At 50.1% G+C, this 17,802-nt stretch overlaps 2 protein-coding genes across 5 annotated transcripts; one reads left to right on the forward strand and one right to left on the reverse strand.

The window, feature by feature from the left end:
• Window positions 1–5,568: 5,568 nt before the first annotated feature.
• Window positions 5,569–8,392, reverse strand: MRPL36 (mitochondrial ribosomal protein L36). 3 transcript variants are annotated; one of them, XM_030761451.2, is made up of 2 exons: window positions 8,307–8,392; window positions 5,569–6,368 (listed from the first exon to the last, which is right to left on the reverse strand). In XM_030761451.2, exon 2 carries the CDS (start codon window positions 6,353–6,355, stop codon window positions 6,050–6,052), a length of 306 nt encoding a protein of 101 aa, XP_030617311.1. In that variant the 5' UTR covers window positions 6,356–6,368; window positions 8,307–8,392; the 3' UTR covers window positions 5,569–6,049. The 3 variants fall into 3 exon arrangements, with proteins under 3 accessions (XP_030617311.1, XP_022437050.1, XP_030617310.1); XM_022581342.3 differs by lacking the exon at window positions 8,307–8,392 and adding an exon at window positions 7,978–8,215; XM_030761450.2 differs by lacking the exon at window positions 8,307–8,392 and adding an exon at window positions 6,808–6,918.
• A 38-nt stretch (window positions 8,393–8,430) lies between these two features.
• Window positions 8,431–14,182, forward strand: NDUFS6 (NADH:ubiquinone oxidoreductase subunit S6). 2 transcript variants are annotated; one of them, XM_089908654.1, is made up of 4 exons: window positions 8,431–8,588; window positions 9,502–9,555; window positions 13,212–13,334; window positions 13,537–14,044. In XM_089908654.1, exons 1-4 carry the CDS (start codon window positions 8,457–8,459, stop codon window positions 13,561–13,563), a joined length of 336 nt encoding a protein of 111 aa, XP_089764780.1. In that variant the 5' UTR covers window positions 8,431–8,456; the 3' UTR covers window positions 13,564–14,044. The 2 variants fall into 2 exon arrangements, with proteins under 2 accessions (XP_089764780.1, XP_022437052.2); XM_022581344.2 differs by lacking the exon at window positions 13,537–14,044 and adding an exon at window positions 14,051–14,182 and having other exon boundaries at window positions 8,442–8,588.
• Window positions 14,183–17,802: the final 3,620 nt, after the last annotated feature.

Here is a 17,802-nt window from a genome sequence, read left to right on the forward strand (position 1 = left end):
TTCCATATGGTTTATCCCAGGATATTGAATATAGCTCCCTGTGCTGTACAGTAGGACCTTGTTGTTTATCCATCCTAAATGTAATAGTTTGCATCTGCTCATCCCAAACTCCCAGTTCTTCCCTCCCCCACCCCCCTCTCTTCCGTGGCAACCACAAATCAGTTCTCTATGTCAGTCTGTTTCTGTTTCATAGATAAGTTCATTTTAGATTCCACATATAAGTGATGTCATATGATATTTTTCTCTGGCTGACTTATTTCACTTAGTATGATAATCTCTAGTTTCACCCATGTTGCTGAAAATGGCATTATTTCGTTCTTTTTTATGGCTGAGTATTATTCCATTGTATAAATGTACCACACCTTCTTTATCCATTCCTCTGTTGGTGGACACTTAGGTTGCTTCCATGTCTTGGCTATTGTGAGTAGTGCTACAATGAACACTGGGGTGCATGTATCTTTTTCAATTCTAGTTTTCTCCAGATATCTGCCCAGCAGTGGGATTGCTGGATCATATGGTAGCTCTATTTTTAGTTTTCGAGGAACCTCCTTACTGTTCTCTGTAGTGGCTGCACCCGTTTACATTCCACCAACAGTGAAGGAGTGTTCCCTTTCTCCACACCCTTTCCAGCATTTGCTATGTGTAGACTTTTTGATGGTGGCCACTCTGACCGGTGTGAGGTGGTACCTCACTGTGGTTTTGATCTGCATCTCTCTGATAATTAGTGAGGCTGAGCATCTTCTGACGTGCCTGTTGGCCATCTGTATGTCTTCTTTGGAGAGATGTCGAATTAGGTCTTCCTGGCAGAGCTTTTCACCTTAGACATCTGACTCCAACACACGGACTTGGATCTGGGGCTTTGGGCGCAGGACGGAGAGATATAAGCCTTGTATTTTTCTCAATCCGTTTTTTTAAAAGATATAATTTGCATAAAATAAAATTGACTGGTTTGATGAGTTTCAACAAGTGTACGCAGTAACCACAATTAAGATTTCTGATATTGATACTTGGTGTCTTCTCCCTTTTTTCTTGATCAGACCAGCCAGAGATTTATCTTATGGCCCATTTCAAAGAACCAGCCTTTCGGTTCATTTTCTCCATTGCTATTCCATTTTTTTTTATCCCTTTGATTTCCGTTTTTTAGTATTTCTTTCCTTCTGCTTACTTTAGGTTTCATTTGCTCTTTTTTAGTTCCTTCAGGTAGAAAATTAGACCATTGTTTTGAGTCCTTTCTTCTTTTCTAATGTAAGCATGAAATGCTATACACTTCCCTGTAAGTAACTGCTTTCCACACATGTCAATGTGCTGTGTGTTCATTCCTGTCCAGTTCTACTTTACCTTTCTAATCCTCCTTTGACCCGTGGGTTATTTAGAATTGTGCTGTTTAGTTTGTTTCCAAGTATTTGTGTGATTTTCCAGATATCTTTGTTATTAAATCCTAGTTTAGTATCGTGATCAGAACATATTTTTTATAATTTCAATCTTTTGAAATTCACTGAGACATTCATTTTTTGAAATTCATTGACCCAGAATATAGTCAATTTTGGTGCATATTCTGCCCAAACCTAAAAAGAAAAACTAAAAAACAAATCTATTCTGCTGATATTCAGGGGGAGTGTTTTATAAATCTCAATTAGATTAAGTTGATTCATAGTATTGTTCAAATCTGCATGCTTATTATTATTTAATCTACTTGTTCTATCAATTATTGAGAAAGGAGTATTGATGTCTCCAACCATAATTTTGGATTTGCCTATCCTTCCTTGCAGTTCTATAAATGTTTGCTTTATGTATTTTGAAGCTCTGTTATTACATGCATAGACATTTAGGATTGTTATCTGTTCTTGATTAATTAACCCCTCTATCATTATACTTGGTAATAGCTGGTGATCAAAAGTCTATTTTGACAAAGATTAGTGAAACCACTCCAGTTTTCTTTTGATTATTGTTTGCATGATGTATCTTCTTCCATCCCTTAACCTGTCTGTGACATATTTGAACTGGATTTCTTGGGGACAGCATAGACTTGAGTCTTGCTTTTTTAATACAATCTGACAGTCTCTTCTGTTTGATTGGGGTTCTTGGACCATTTAGTGTGATTATTGATAGTTGAGTTTAAATTTACAATCTTATTTTTTATTTATCATATCAGTACATTGCTCCTTTTCCTCTTTGAGTTTTCTTATTTTAAATTAATTGGATATTTTAATATTTTGTATTTTCTCCATTATTGACTTACTACATATGTCTTTTTGGTTTTTTTTCTTAGTGGTTGGTCTAGTGTTTACAGTATAAAACTGTGACATCACAGTTTGCCTTTAAACACCACTTACCAGGTCAGGATTGGAGTGACACCCTTAGGAGAGCAGGTTCTCATCCTTTGTGCTGTTGTGGTCACACGTGTCAGAACTACATGCATCAAAAACACCACAAGATGTTGCTACTACTTTTCTTTAAACAGTTATCTTTCAAAGGGACGTTTAAATGAAGGGAAATATCTTTTATGTTTATCTAAATAGTTACTACTTCTGGCTGTCTTCATCTCTTTATGTAGATCTACGTTTCCATCTGAATTCTCCTAGCTTTGGTTTATCAGAACAAGTCTTGTGTCCCACCTTCCACTTCAAAAGATATTTTCAGTGGATATAGATTTCTAGATTGGCAGTTCTCCCCAGAACTTTGGAGAGGTTTTATTGTCTTCTGGCCTGCATGGTCTCTGATGAGAAGTCAGGTGTTACAGTATTCTTATTTTTTTTCTCTTTATGAGGAATGAGTCTTTTTTTTTTTTTTTCTCTGAAGTTGAGATTTTCTCTTTATCTGATTTTTAGCAATTTGATAAAGATGTACTATTATGTAGTTTTCTTTATGTTTCTCCTGATTGGAGTCTGTTAAACTTCTTGGATTTGTGGGTTTATTGGTTTCACCAAATACGGAAACATTCTGGTCATTTTTTCTTCAACTATTTTCTTCCTGCCTCAACCCTCCCGGGACTGCAATTCTGCTTAGGCTAGAATGCTGGCTATTCTCCCACAGCTCACTGAGTTCCATTGTTTGCTTTTGTTTCTTGATGTTGCTGTCTTTATTTATTTGAGTTCCATTTGCTTCAGAAATTCCATTTGGGTTTTTTTTTTTTTTTTTTGCAAGTGTTATTGAGGTGCAGTTTACCTCAAGTAAAACTCTCACTTTTAGTGTCTAGTTCTATGAGTTTTATAGGCAGGTACAGTCATGAAACTACCACCATAATCAAATTGCAGAATATTCCATCACCCAAAAGCATTCCTTCATGTCCCTTTGTAGTCAAGCCCTTGTCCCCATCCCCAGCTCCTGCCAACAGATCAATTGTCTGTCCCTATAATTTTGGCTTTTCCATGATGTCATACCCTTGGAGTCATAAAATATGTAGCTTTTTGAGTCCAGGCTTCCATCAGTCAGAATAATGGATTTGAGGTTCATCCATGTTTTCATTTCTACCAGTAGTTCTTCCTTTTTGCTGCTGAGTAAGGATGTACACAGCTGGTTCATCCATTTACCACCTGAAGGACATGTGGGCTGTTTCCAGTTGTTGTGGGGTTTTTTTTCTTTTTTCATTTATATGTAAAACCACTATAAACATTCACATAAAGGTTTGACTGTGAACGTAAGTTGCTGTTGTTCTTGGACAAATACCCAGAAATGAGATTGCTAAATAATTGAATATTTAACTTCATGAGAAAGGGCCAAACTGTTTCCAACATGGCTGTACTATTTTTTACTGAGTTACAGTTGCTACAATTCTCACCATTAATTGATTTTGCCTATTTGTTAACCGTTCTAATAGGCAGGAGTGCTGTCTCATTGTAGTTTTAATTTGCTTTTCACTAAAATCTAGTGCTGAGCATCTTTTTTATGTGCTTCCTTTTCATTAGTACATTTTTTTTGTGTGTGAAATATCTCTTCAAGTCTTTTGCCCATTTTTAATTCGGTTGTTCTCCTAGTATTGAGTTTTAGATTTCTTTATATATTATAGATCCATTCCTTGATCAGAAATGTGTTTTGTAGATGTTTTCTCCTAGTTTTTGCCCTGTCTTTTCATTTACTTAACAGTGTCTTCTGAAGAGCAGAAGATAGTAACCTAGATGAGAACTAATCTAACAATGTTCTCTCATGGATCATGCTTTTGGTGTAATGTCTTTGCATAACCCACATTCACATGTAATTCCTCCCATGTTTTTATAGTATTGGGCTTTACATTTAGGCCTATGGTCTATTTTTAGTTAAGCTTTGTATAAGGTGAAAGGTGTGAAGTTTCTTCTGTGTATATGGAAATCCAGTCTTCTAGAATCATGTGTAAAAAGACTATCCCTTCTACACTGAATTGCCTTTAATCCTGTTTCGAAAATCATTTAGGCACATATGTGTGGGTCCATTTCTGAGCACTCTGCTGGGTCCTATTGGGCTATGTGTGTACACGTTCACAGGCACTACACCGTCTTCACTGCTGTGGTTTTATGTATGGTGAGCCTTGAAATCAGGGAGTGTGAGTCCTCCAAGTCTTCATTTTCAAAATTCTTTTGGCTATTTACTTGCTTTAGCTTTCCATATAAAATTTTGAAGAGCCATGACATTTTGTACAAAATCGTATAAAAATCAGGATTACATTGAGTCTGTAGACCAATTTGGATAGAACTGACAGTAATAGTCTTCTAATGTCAATATTTTATTTAGATTTTATTTGAATTCTCCAAGTGTTTTACAATTCTAAGTATACAGAACATGCCTAATCTTGTTATTTAAATATATCATGGTTTTGGTGCCATTATAAATAGTATTTAAATCTCAGATTCTACTCGTTCCTGGCCAGTGTATACAAAGATCTCTCTCACTATATGGATAATAGAGAAAACATGAAATGTTTCTGGTAGGTTGTGTCATAGTGAAGTCAAATCCTAGGATACGAAACTTATTTAATGATCTAAACAGGGGATTGGCACTCTTTTCCTGCAAATACAGCCCCAATAGTAAATATTTTAGGTTTTCCAGGTCATAAGGTCTCTGATATAACTACTCAGCTACTACTTTGGCTGCTGTAGGTTTAACAAAACATAAATGAACGGCTTGGCTGTTTTCCAATAAAGCTTTATTTACAAAAATGGGTTGCAGGCTGGATCTGGCCTGTGGATTGTAATTTGCTGCCTTCTGACCTAAACCGACTTCTCTGTTGTGCTGCAATCTCAGGGCTCTAAATGCTGGTCCATCCAGGTATCGGGAAGTAGATGAGCTGCAAGGGGTTTGGTCATGCTCTTATCTTAGGTCAAACAGAGGCTGATAACCCCAGGAGAGAAGGATGATTCAAAAACTCATCAGGCTGTAACCCCGTGACAGGCGACACCAGGACACTGCGTACCACTGGCTCCAGGTTGCAGTCTGCAGAGTCCACAGCAGCAGCTCATACCCACTGCACACACACGTGTGCACACACACACACACACTGCACACAGTTCACACATGCATGCACACTGCACCCATGCACACATGGACACACGTGTGCGTACACACTTCTCAAGTCTCAGACTAAGGATGACAAACATATTTAATCAATGCCCAAAATACCTTTATGTATGTATAAACAAGTTAAATTTCCCTTGACTTAAAGACTGCTATCACGGCCTTCCCTGCTTATCCTGGAGATGGGAATGGTGAGAACACGTGTCTGAATCCACAGGGAAGCAGCAGTGTGGCTGAATGCAGAGACAGGGCCGAGAGAGAGCCAACGCACTGGGTGGTCTTCTAAAGAACCTGCATTCTGACGTGGGATAAAGCCAGCTTTCCCTCCCCCCGATGTTCGGTCCTCTGCCCGAGCGCAAACACAGGTTGCGCAGGAGCTAAGAAGGACACGTTCCCAGGTGGGTCTCAGGCTTGGCTGGATCCTGAGCCACAAGGAGGTGAGACGCAGGCCGCCGAGTCCACAACACCCGAAGGTCAGCAGAACGGAGGCTACAGAATGTTTACTTTTATTTTCCTTTCGACGAGGCAGCACCGTCTCCCGGGCAGGGATTTCCCAGCCCGAGGGCTACATGTGTCTCTGCTTGTGCTTCGGGTTGGTCTTGCAGTAGACGAACCAACGCCCGCGCCTCTTGACCAGGTAGCAGCCCTTGCACCGCTTCTTGAGGACGCCCTTGGTCTTGAAGCCCAGGGATGGCTGCTGCAGGCCGAGTACCAGGCGCGCGGAGAGGAGCGCGGCCGCCGGGCTGGGGGGCGCACCGACCTGACGGCAGGCGCGCGGGTGGCACGGCGCGAGCGAGGAGAACGGGAGGCCACCCAGGTGCAGCAGGGGGCCCACGGCGGAAACCACTTTCCTTAGGAGAGCGGTGGCCATGTCGCGGCTGGATCTAGGGAGAAAGAGGAAAAGTTGTCACAGCTGCCGGTCCTGCCCCCGAGAAAACCTCCTTCCCCGCGTCCCTGCCCTTGGGACACAGGCCGCGGGTCCGGGAATCTGCGCGCCTCCCGGGAGGGCACGAGAGCGGCGAGCAGCACCGTGTCTCCGCCCGGCGCCGAGACCCCCACCCGGCCGCCGGGGCCAGACGAGGCCCGCGTCCACGTGACCCCGTGGCGGCCGGGCCGCGGGCTGGAGCAGAGGGCACGAGGTCCGGAACGGTGCCCGGCTAGAAGGGATCACCCGTGCGGTCGCTTCCCACCGCAGTGACCTCCGCCCGCGTCCCACCCGGGCAAGCCGAGGCCAGGGGTCCCCAGAACGCGCCCTTCCTGAGCCCGGAACCCCCGCCGCCTCCCCTGCCCCTCGGGACCCCCGGAACACCCCACGACCCCCACCTTGAAAGAGTGAGTCCGGGCTCCCCAGCAGCCCGCCTCCCCAGCCCCTGCGCCTGCGCCCTCGGTAGCGCCTGCGCAGTGGGGCGGAGATGCCGTCGCCCGCAGTGTCCGCCAGGAAGGAAGATGGCGGCAGGGTCACGTGGCGGTCCCCTCGGGGCTGGGAGCAGAGGCGGAGCCACGTGGGTGCGGGAGGCGGAGCGCCGGGCTCCTCCCCGGCTGCTTGCCTTTCCCCTCCCCGGTCCTCTGCATACCCAGCCCGCCCCCCACTCTCGGGACCCTGCGCCCTCCTCCCGGGACTACCCCAGCCCTGTGGGCCACCGGGCGGCTAAGGTTTGGGGGGCGCTCCCGGGGGCGGGGGAGGGATGAAAAATGGGAACAAAAGTAGGTATTTTGAATGAAAAAGAAGTCACAACCAAGTAGACTTTTTAAAAAGCTGATAAATATCAATGTCAAAACAAAATCTAGAAAAATCTCATGTTTGTATTAAGTGGACATCCTGGGAGAAATGTGGCGAGGCTCAGGGGAACGCATGGTAATAGGCCCTGGTTCTAACTGACTGCAGTTAAATTTATTTCCTCCAACATCTTATTATGAAAACTTTCAAACACAGAGAAAAGTTGAAAGACACTGATGGCGAACACCCACGTACCCACTGCCCAGATTCCACAGTGAAATCGCCACACATGTCTTTCCAGGCTGTGTCTGCGTGGACACAACTACTTTCCACGCACACGAAGGTGAGCTGCACACGGGGTGCACCTGCGCGCCGCCCTGGCACCGCACGCGCACCCCTGACCCGGCTGCAAGCTGTGGCCCCTGCCCAGGTGAGCTCGGGCCTGCCTCTGAGCATGCGTCCGTGGACACCTTTCCGATCCGGGAGGTATTCTGGGCACTGTCGCCTCTCATCGCCACACCGCCCTGGAGTCCAGGCTGTGGGTGCCCTCAGCTCCTGGGCAGTGGGATGCGCGACTCCACCCCAGCTCTGGGACTGCTCCCTGTGCCCACCGCCATCGCCCATCGGGGGCTGGCCGTGTGAGCTGACCATCCCGACGGGTCTCTGCACAGGCCGTTTGGAGGAGGCCATGAGGGGCAGGAGAGAAGCAGGGCCGGGGCCGCGAGCCAGCGTCCTGCTCAGGTGTGCTCCAGAGCAGCGGGCCTTTCGGGGCTAACCTGCATGAGGGATGCCGTCGGCTGCGCTTTACTGGCAGTTTCACTGGGCTCTGCTGCAGAAACCCCAGAACCACAAAGAAATGCGCTCTGTCCAACATGATGTACTTCCAGTTTCCTCTAAGCAAGGACTCATCTCCAACATTCACAACATTCAACATTAACTCCCCATGATTATCCGTTACCATCGAAGGTAAGCACTGCATCTTCCGTTTCCATCCTCCCCTGCCCTGCCCCTGGTAAGTGGAGCATCACTAAGTTCTAAGGTTGCGCGGAGCGTCCCCCCTTATCCGGGCTGAGCCCCCGCCCGCCGCTGCACCAGCCGGCCGCACCTGCCTGACCGCACCGCGCGTGCGTGCCTCACCGGGCGAGGTAAATCCGGGCCGGGGGCGGAGGGGGTGGTGGTGCTGTCCCTGCGGACGCCGTGCGCATGCGTCGGCGCTCGGAGCGTCGGTGCGCGGGGTCGAAGGTCAGCCTGAAAGATGGCGGCGGCGGTGACCTTCCTCAGGCTGCTGGGCCGGGGAGGCGCGGCGGCGCGGAGCCTGCCCGGGGCCGCCAGGTGCTTCGGGGTGCAGACCTCGCCGGCCGGGGAGAAGGTCACGCACACCGGCCAGGTAACCCCTGCGGCGCGGAGAGCGCCCTCCCCCTCGGGGCGCCCAGGTGGGCGGAGCCCCGGCTCGGCCCCCGTGTCCCCGGGTCCAGCGCCCCGGTGCCCCCTGTGCCCCAAGCTCAGTGCCCGTGGTCCAGTCGTCCAGCACCCCGGTCCCTCCTGTTCCCCCGGCCCAGCACCCGGGTCCCACGGTCCAGCCCCTCGGGGCCCGGGGCCCCGTACCCGCAGTCCAGTCCCCCAGTGCCCCAGACGCCCCAGACCCAGCGCCTGCGGTCCCGTCCTCGGTCTCCCCCTCCGTCCGGGGCCCCGGGCCCACTACCCGCAGGGGTACCGAGGGGCTGTCTGCAGCCACTGTGGTCTCGTCCTCGCAGCGAACTCGGATACAAGACTGTGATCCCGGGGTAGCGCCTTGGTTACTGTGGGGAGAACTCCGGTGGAGTCAGAAATTAGCAATTCTGTGCGTCCGATCTCCTGTTTGTGGAATGTTGAATACCACATTTTAGTAACTCGAGGGTCCGCTGTCGAGTTACTGAAATACAAACCCGGCGTTAGGCTATGATCCTCAGCCCAAAGATGAGGGAGTGAGTACCTGTGTTGCTAAAAAAGGCCACGGAGCAGGTTCAGAGAGGAAGGAAGCTCCGGGGCCTCTGGGATCGAAGGCGGGTGTCCCCCTCCGCCAGGACTCCTCTCCTCTGCTCCTTCCCTACCTTTTGCTACTTCCAGTTCAGACTACTGCCTGACGTCCCGTTAGGAATCCTGCTGGAAAATGCCCCTGGGTGCGCAGCTACGCTTACTCCTGGTGTGTGTGATCGTGAATGGCCTAAACGTTAAGAAAACACATTTCCTGAAACGTTTATGATTGGTATAAGATACGGAATCGGGCCGTAAAAAATCACATACGGTCTTTTTCTTTTCAGGTTTATGGCAATAAAGACTACAGGAAAGTTCGATTTGTAGGTCGTCAGAAAGAGGTGAGTGAAAGGTCTGGCAAAAGAGAGGTGAGCTTTCTAAAACTTTTTATAACGAAGAAGAAATAAATACTAATCTGTAAAATTTAAGTAAATTCTCCCCAAATTGTGAGCACTCTAGAATCTCTGGAATTCTGCATTTCTTCTACATGTTAAACACGTCCAGTTCTGTTTTGGTCTTTTCCCCCTGAGATATGTAACACGACATCTTGTGCGTATAGTTTTAGCTTACGTGTAAATGGGAGTGACCTTTTCTTTCACTTCTGTGCCTTATACTTGCGAGACTCTCAGGTTAAAGCAGAGTCACATCAATGTTTTAAAATTACTCTTTCAGTCACTTTTTGGAGTATGTTTTCCGTGGTTCACAGTGTATAGATTAGGCTGGTTCTTTCAGGGACTTTCGCTGACAAGCTGAAGACAGCACATGGGTGGGTCTTCCCTGAGTGGGTCTGAAACACCAGTGCAACCGCTGGACACTGGAATCCTTTCGCCTCGGTGGCCTGCTTCTCTCCCGTGCCTGCCACCTCAGAGGGAGTCCTCACCGCCCTGGCTCAGGCCTCCCTCCACCCCTCCCCAGCAGTCACCTGGCGTCACTTCTCCCCTTCAGGCAGCCTGTTGATTCTTCCTGCCACCCTCAGCTGTCCCTAAGTCGCATCTCCCCTCCCTTTGACCTTGGTTACGTTGTCCATCCCCAGGGTCTGGTTTCCTACTTCCCACTTTGAGGGTGTCGTGGGGTGAGGAGTCTGGCCCCCTGGATGGAGCAGTTCCAGCAGGTGCGTCCTGAAGCCCTGGGGTCGACCCTGCCCCTGGCTTTCCATCTCAGCCTGTCACACTCCTCTCTCCTGGGAATTCTACCGTGGCTTCTGGTTTCTGATTGCCCTCGCTGGGGACAGACATCAGGGAGCAACTTAAACACCGAACCAGACATTCCAGAGTTCGTGAGGCCAGTAACGTGTGAATGGAGGGGGCAGTGCTGGTGATGTCGCCTCGCTCAGACCGTCAGCTCACCGCAGTCCTGAACCAGCTGCAACCCTTGACCCCTCCCCCCTCGGGATCTCTGGGGCCTTTTCCTGTCCGAGATCGTGAGCGTCCAGGGGCCCATGCTCATGTAAGATGTGCAGCAGGTCTCTCCGGCTTTCATTCTTGCGACAAAAGTTTGGCGTTCAGTAGTATTTGAAAATTTTTTTGGTTTCCAAGAGACTGTTGTTTTAAAAGACCTTTAGGCATGCTGAAAGGTTGCACAGAGAGTAGGAGTTCCTATATCCCTCCCCCCTCCACAGTGTCCCTGTTATTCTCCTCTTGTCTGAGTGCGCTGCCTTTGTGAGAAGGGACAGGTTTGAACACTTACTGAATACTGATACGTTGTGTTAACTCAAGTCCGTGGTTTAGGTTTATGTGGTAGGTTCACTCTTGGGGTCGTACGTTCTGTGGGTTTGGACAGGTGCATGGCGTCTCGTATCCAGCGTGGCTGCCCCTGACAACCACCGATCTTACTCTCTACGGTTTCATTTGGGTGAATTTTAAGAAATAAGCTGAACGTGTTCTTAGTCTGAGGAACGAGGAGAGCAGGAAGCTGGGCGGTCGATCCGCCTTCGCAGGAAAGGTGGGAAGCGTCCGTGTGTGGCTGCAGCGAGCCTGCCCTGGAGCCCACGGCCCTTGGCCTAGGGCCGGCCTTGTGGAGAGGAGATGCTCATGTAGAACGGGGCCCAGCCGCCGCCCCCGGGGAGGGGCAGCAGTCGGCCTGCAGCGGTCCTGTGTCACCGGAGGGGGCTAAGGGCCCAGCCGACCTCCTGTTCCTCTGCGGCGATGGAAGTATTTTTGTTACTTCACGGTTACACACGTGGAATTAAAAGCCGACGTTTCTTGCCCGTGAGTGACGGGCGCCCGCGGCATCCTCAGGCGGAGGTGGTGCTGGGCCCGGAAGTTGGTTAGCATGGCTGTTGTGCCGTGTTTGTCGGTCGGGTGGACCCTGTGGGGCTCCGTTTTCGGGGCGCGGGGCCCCCGGGCGTGGACAGCAGTGGGGACAACACAGCCACGTGTGTTCCGAGGGGGCTGCACTTCCTCACTCCCTGCTCCCTTTCCGGAAATAGGAAACCCAGGGAAAGCTTTGGGATGGCATCATGTCTAGCCGACACAGCTTTCCAAAAGCAGGAGTGTCACCCCCGCTCTGCGGGCTCAGGACGTCAGCACCGCTGGGCGTCTCGGTGGCAGCGGGTGGGAGGGCTCTGCTCCGCGGTCGGTGCTCCTGGGTGCAAGTGGATTGTCCTCAAATTGTACTAAACTAAGGGCCCCTCCCGCCGTTGTTTGTGAAGATCGATCCTTGTTTTCTTCTCTTCACTGCAGCCTCGGGCCCCTCTGGGTGCACGTGGGAGCCACGTGGCCTTGGTCCTCCGGGCCTGACGGGGCACAACACTTCTCACCATCGTGATGAGCAGATACTGGGGTTACTCACGGAGCCAGAGTCACCGTGACCTCGGGCAGCGTTTACACCCTGAGTGTTTCATCTGCGTGCTTGTCCGCAGAGAAGTCTGGAAGGGGGAGAGTGGGCCCCACCGCTGGCCGTGTTTGTCCTCTGTTACCGTGTTCCAACCCCGTGACCCTTTGGCCCCCAGAGATGGGGACCTTCGAGATGATCTTGCTGTTTTGCACCCTGAGTGTGTCAGCTGGGGTGGAATCCCGCAGCCCCATCAGAACAGATTGGGGTCTGTGTGTAGGTCCAGCCGCTGCCCGTAACGTTGGGCTTCTGCCGGGCCATGCGTGGCAGTTCCGGTTCTGGTTCCGGTTCTGGCTGCTGTGGGTGAGCATCTCCAGCTTCCTCAGCTCAGACGACATTCTGTGCCTCCCAGCTGAGTACCTGCACCGAGAGAAGCTGGCTCCCCGAGGAAGGAGGAGCAATGCGTCGCTCTCTCCCTTCTTTTACCAGCTTGAAAGTCATGAGTTGATTCCTTCCAGTAAGGAAGTCAGTGGATTTAGAGCATCTCCGTGGAAGCGCGGGGTCAAGCATCTTGTGTTTCCGTGCTTTGTGGTTATGGTGCCGTCGTCGCTCCAGTTTCCCACGTGGAGCAGCCCTTGTAGTCTGAGGCTGCCTTTCCCTCCGTCGCAACGTGGCTCAGCCTCATCTGTCACGTTTCCTGCTCGGGACCCCGAACCAGCTGTTAGTTCAGAGCCCGGTCCCCAGAGTGAAGTGGTCATGGAGACAGCGTGGCTCCTGGCCCCTGGGTCAGCTGCTGCTTCTGGTCTCTTTCAGCAGATAGAGTAGAAGAGCATGTGTGTGCGTGTGTGTCCGTGTGCACGTGTGAGAGGGAGAGTGGGGCAGGGCCAGGAGAGAACAGGTGACGCTGCACGTGGGGCGGGATGTTAACAGGGTGAATCCAGGTAGAGACAAAGGAGAGTTCTTTGTACTGTTGTAATTCTTGCAGCTTTTCTGTAAGTTTGAAATTATATCCAAATGAAAAGTTAAAGGTGTGTGTACATGTATGTAACTACTTGTGTATTTTGAGGATCTACACTGATAATATTTGAATGAAACGGTACAGAACGTGCCTTTGCTGGCAGTGTGTGCGTGTATGTGGGGGGCGGTCTACGTTGATTTAAATTCCATGAGAGCGTCCAGTGTTTGTGCTTGTCTGTACGAGCTTCTCCTGTCTGTCTTTTTCCAGGTGAATGAGAACTTTGCCATCGACCTGATAGCAGAGCAGCCTGTGAGCCAAGTTGAGAGTCGAGTGATATCGTGTGACGGCGGGGGGGGAGCCCTGGGCCACCCCAAAGTGTACATAAACCTGGTAACGTGCCACCCGTCCCCGGACCCCCGTCCTTCTGTCCTGTCCTCACCCTGCTGGCCTCACCCTCTCCCACTCGGCCTTGCCCACAGACCATAGGACAGGGGCTGAACAAAGGGCGTGTCCAGGGCAGCTTTGACTGTGCAACACCCTTAGTGTCACCAGCACTGCTTTCCCTCGACTTGTAGGCATCTGTCTTTCCCAGGGAACCGTGGTGTCGGTGCCTGTGTGATCGTTTGCATTGTTGATAACTACACGCACAGAGCCTTTGAGAAGGAGACCAGTACACTGGCTGTTAGAGCAGAGAAGGATGCCTTGGGATAAAGCTCAGGTGCACGTGGTGTTGCGACAGGGCAGGACCCACCCGCTGCCCCTGCTGCTGTGTCCGGGCTGGACCCCACCCCTGAGGGGTGGGCCTCTGCTTCGCGCCCCACCCTCCAGTCCTTCCAGGCCCCTGCTCGAGGGCCGGGAGGGGGACGGGGACCGAGCCGTGTGTTCCAGGGCAGGGAGCCTGCAACCCCAGCGAGTCTGGGTGGAGCAGGCTGGACCCAGGGCCTCCGGCACAGCCACGTCCTGCGTCAGGCAGTGACCCCGGAGCTCCGTGGGCGCCCCTGGTTGGCTGTGTGTTTCCAGTGTCTGCTTTTAGTGTCTGAGGTCTACCTGTCTCTAGATTGACGTAGAATACGGAAATAGGAGATCTTTCCCTTTGAATTTTCCAGGACAAAGAAACAAAGACGGGGACGTGTGGCTACTGTGGCCTGCAGTTCCGGCAGTCCTGCCACTAGGGCCGCGTGGGCAGCTCGGTGGCACGGACTCTGTCTCTAGTGCCGAATAAAGGGTGTTGTTCTCTAGGATGCCGCGCACAGCTGTTTCTCTCACACAGGTTCACTTAGGACTGTGGCTTAAGGTGGCGTCCCCTCCCGGGCCCCCGCCACATGCTCCTTCCACCCGCGGGACCACAGCGGGGGCTGGAAGAATCCGGGGGCCGGGGGCAGGGGGGACGTGGCTGCTCAGGGGGCTCGGGCTCCGGCCCAGCTCCAGCCCCGTCACTCATCTGCTGTCACTCTTTCTGTCCATCTGATCCTCAGGCTCTGTCCAGTGTCTTAAATCCCAAGAAGTTAAGTACCTATTTGAACGTGTTAACAGTCACATATGGTCCAAATCAAGTACAATTTGTGTATTTAAAACAGTAGTGATTACAATGTATTATAACAAAAATAAAAATGAATATTATGCGGGAAGAGAATGGAGGCTTGGTGGGGTGATGGGAATTCCAGGAGGAAAAGGCGATGCATGGGGGGCGCGGGGAAGCGGCACCTACACCAGAGAAGATTCCTGAGCTGAGGGAGAACCCACAGATAACAGGGCACACCAGGTGCTCAGCAAAACTGGTGAGAAAAGACACAACTGGGTGCATTCTGATTATAAAAACTAAGTTGATGAAACTCTAAACTTTATGGAGGCTAGAGAGGACAAGACCGTTTAAGCTTCCGGATGAAAGGAGAGATGACCATAGTGGCAGAGTTACTGGAAGGGCATCCGGCATCTCACCTTCAACCCTGGAAGCTGGAGGTGGTAAGTGGCTCTAACAGTCAGGAATCCTGGGCACGACCAACGTGACATACACTGACAGAGGGGCACTGGATGTGGAGAACTCAGGGAGCCACGCCTGGGCCCCAGCCAGCCCGTGGCAGGGCAGGCGGGGGCCCCTCGGCCTGAGCCGGCTGACACGGAGCGGGTGCGGCCCCGAGCGCAGGGCATGCTCACCGAGGCTCTCGTGGAGCCAGAGCTGCAGGCCCAAGACCTCAGGAGTGGACTTGGGGGCTGGCTGTGCAAAGCAGGTCTGCGAGGTGGGGGCAGGGTGGGAGGAGAAGGAGGTCGGGGGTCCTGGGGGTCCCGCGGCTGGGGCGGGTGGGGATGGAAGGAGTCTCCAGGTCTCCGCTGGTTTCTGGAAGTGTCTCACATCTGCTCACGAGGAGCGGGGGCGCAGTGCGCCAGAGGCGTGTTGAAGTCTCACACCCACCGGGGGTCTGCGCGCCTCCCAGTGTTCTCCGGCTTGGCGCCCTGTTTAAGGCGCTGCATGAGGCTCTGCTGTTAGTTTCTGTGGCTCGCCTGTTCACTGTTCTGTCTAACAAGACATCTGCCTTTGAGTCTGCTCTACCTGTGCCTTATGGGGCCACACCTACTTCATTTGCTTAGTATTTGCACGTTAATTTTCTTAGTCCTTTCTTCACCATTAATGTGTCTTTATGTTTTTATTGTATCTCCAACATACTCTAATATACAATACATCGGTACTTGGTATATTGTATACCAAATATACTTAGATTTCTTACCCAGTTTAAAGTCCTTCGTCTCCTAATTGGACATTTTAGTCCATTTCTACTTAGCGTAACGGCTGACGTCTTTAGGTTTAAATCCACCGTCTCATTCTGTCCCATTTGTCCCAGCTCTCCCATGCTTCCCTTTCTCCTTCACATGAAAGGATTTATCTTTTCATTCTCTTTTCCTCTAATATGGTACAAGTTGATTTTTCTTCAAATCAAAAAAGTCATTTGAAAACTGGGGAAAATAATGGCAGATCATAAGATTAAAAAAATTCCTAATAAACCAAAATACAGGTCAGTATGAAAGACACCCAATTTTGAGGGAAAATGGGAAAAGGCATAACAGACACTCTGTAAAAGAAGTAACAGAGGGCCAGTGCACATGTGTGTAAAGACAGACCGCGGATACCTGAAACAGGGCCAGACCCAGTGGGCTCGGCTGCATGTGCCCAGGGGAGCTGAGTTGTGCACCAGAATGTGAAGATCCTAAGGCAGGGGTCCCCAACCCCTGGGCCACAGACCGGTACCGGTCCATGGCCGTTTAGGAACCAGGCCGCACAGCAGGAGGTGAGCAGCAGGCAAGTGAAGCTTCATCTGTACTTAGAGCTGCTCCCCGTTGCTCGCGTTACTGCCTGAGCTCCACCTGTGAGGCTGACGGCGTTAGATTCTCGTAGGAGCACGAACCCTCCTGTGAACTGCACACGCAAGGGATCTAGCTTGCACGATTCTTATGAGAATCTAATTCCTGATGATCTGAGGGGGAGCTGAGGCGGTGATGCTAGAGCTGGGGAGTGGCTGCAAATACAGATTATCCTTAGCAGAGAGGTGTGACTGCGCAGAGACCATAATCGACTGCTTGCAGACTCATAGCAAAACCCTATCAGTGAGTGGGCTCCCACTGATTCTGCATTATGGTGAGCTGTATAATTATTTCATTGTATATTACAATGTAGTAATAAAAGAAATAAAGTGCACTATAAATGTAATGTGCTTGAATCATCTCAACCACACCCCCCGCCCACGTCCGTGGACAAATTGTCTTCCATGAAACGGGTCCGTGGTGCCAAAAAGTTGGGGACCGCTGACCTAAGGTGTCGATGCCAAGTGTGGAAAAGGTACATGCAAGGATGTTCATTTTACACTCGGCAAATTACACAAAAATATGGGCCTGGTGAGTGAGGTTCTTTTCTTTATATGTAGATAGTATGAAGCCATTAGAAATGATATGGACATAGCAGCTCTGTTCACAATAGGCAAGACATGGAAGCAACGTAAGTGCCCATCGACAGAGGAGTGGATGAAGACGTGGTACATGGACACAGTGGAATACTACTCAGCCGTAAAGAAGAATGGAGTAACGCCATGTGCAGCAACATGGGTGCGCCTAGAGACTATCATACTAAGTGAGGGAAGTCAGACAGAGAAGGGCAAATATATGGTATTACTCATATGGAATCTAAATAGGACACAAATGAACTTACAAAACAAATAGACTCACGGATGTAGAAAACACACTTACGGTTACCAAAGGGAGGGGATAAATTAGGAGTACGGGATTAAAATATACACACTACTATATATAAAGTAGATAACAAGGACCTACTGTATAGCACAGGGAATATACTCAATATCCTATAATAATAATGGAAAAGAATATAAAAAAGAATATGTACGTATAACTGAATCATCTTGCTGTACACCTGAAACTAGCACAACATTGTAAACCAACTATGCTTCAATTATAAAAAAGAAAACAGAAGGTCCTTTTAGTTCTGTCCCCTACAATACAGCAACATTAGAGAGAGTTCACAGTGGTGTCTGGGGTCATTTCTCCAGTCCTGGGGTAACAGTCTCTTTCCCTCCTCCTCCCATATCTCAGGTTACTGTTTCTGCTCCTTTTGCTAACGCTTTGTGCACTAAGTTTATGAAACAGAATCTGAATGGAGAGAGGAGCAGCCGGCAGGTGGAGAGCTTGGCTGGGTCTTTTCAGTGCTGGTCACAGAGTGGCTGCCGTCACGGCAAACTTGCCACACGCGTGTGCTCAAGGGACCCTCCGGCTGCCGTCACACAATCAGGTTTAGAACGATTCCCTCAGAAAGTGTTCACCATCACTGAAGTAATAAAACATTTACATCGTAAAAATA

This window comes from Delphinapterus leucas, chromosome 3 (assembly GCF_059928025.1).
Source record: "Delphinapterus leucas isolate spDelLeu-1000000601 "Yukka" chromosome 3, BTC_Dleu_Yukka2, whole genome shotgun sequence".
Classification (NCBI taxonomy): domain Eukaryota; kingdom Metazoa; phylum Chordata; class Mammalia; order Artiodactyla; family Monodontidae; genus Delphinapterus; species Delphinapterus leucas.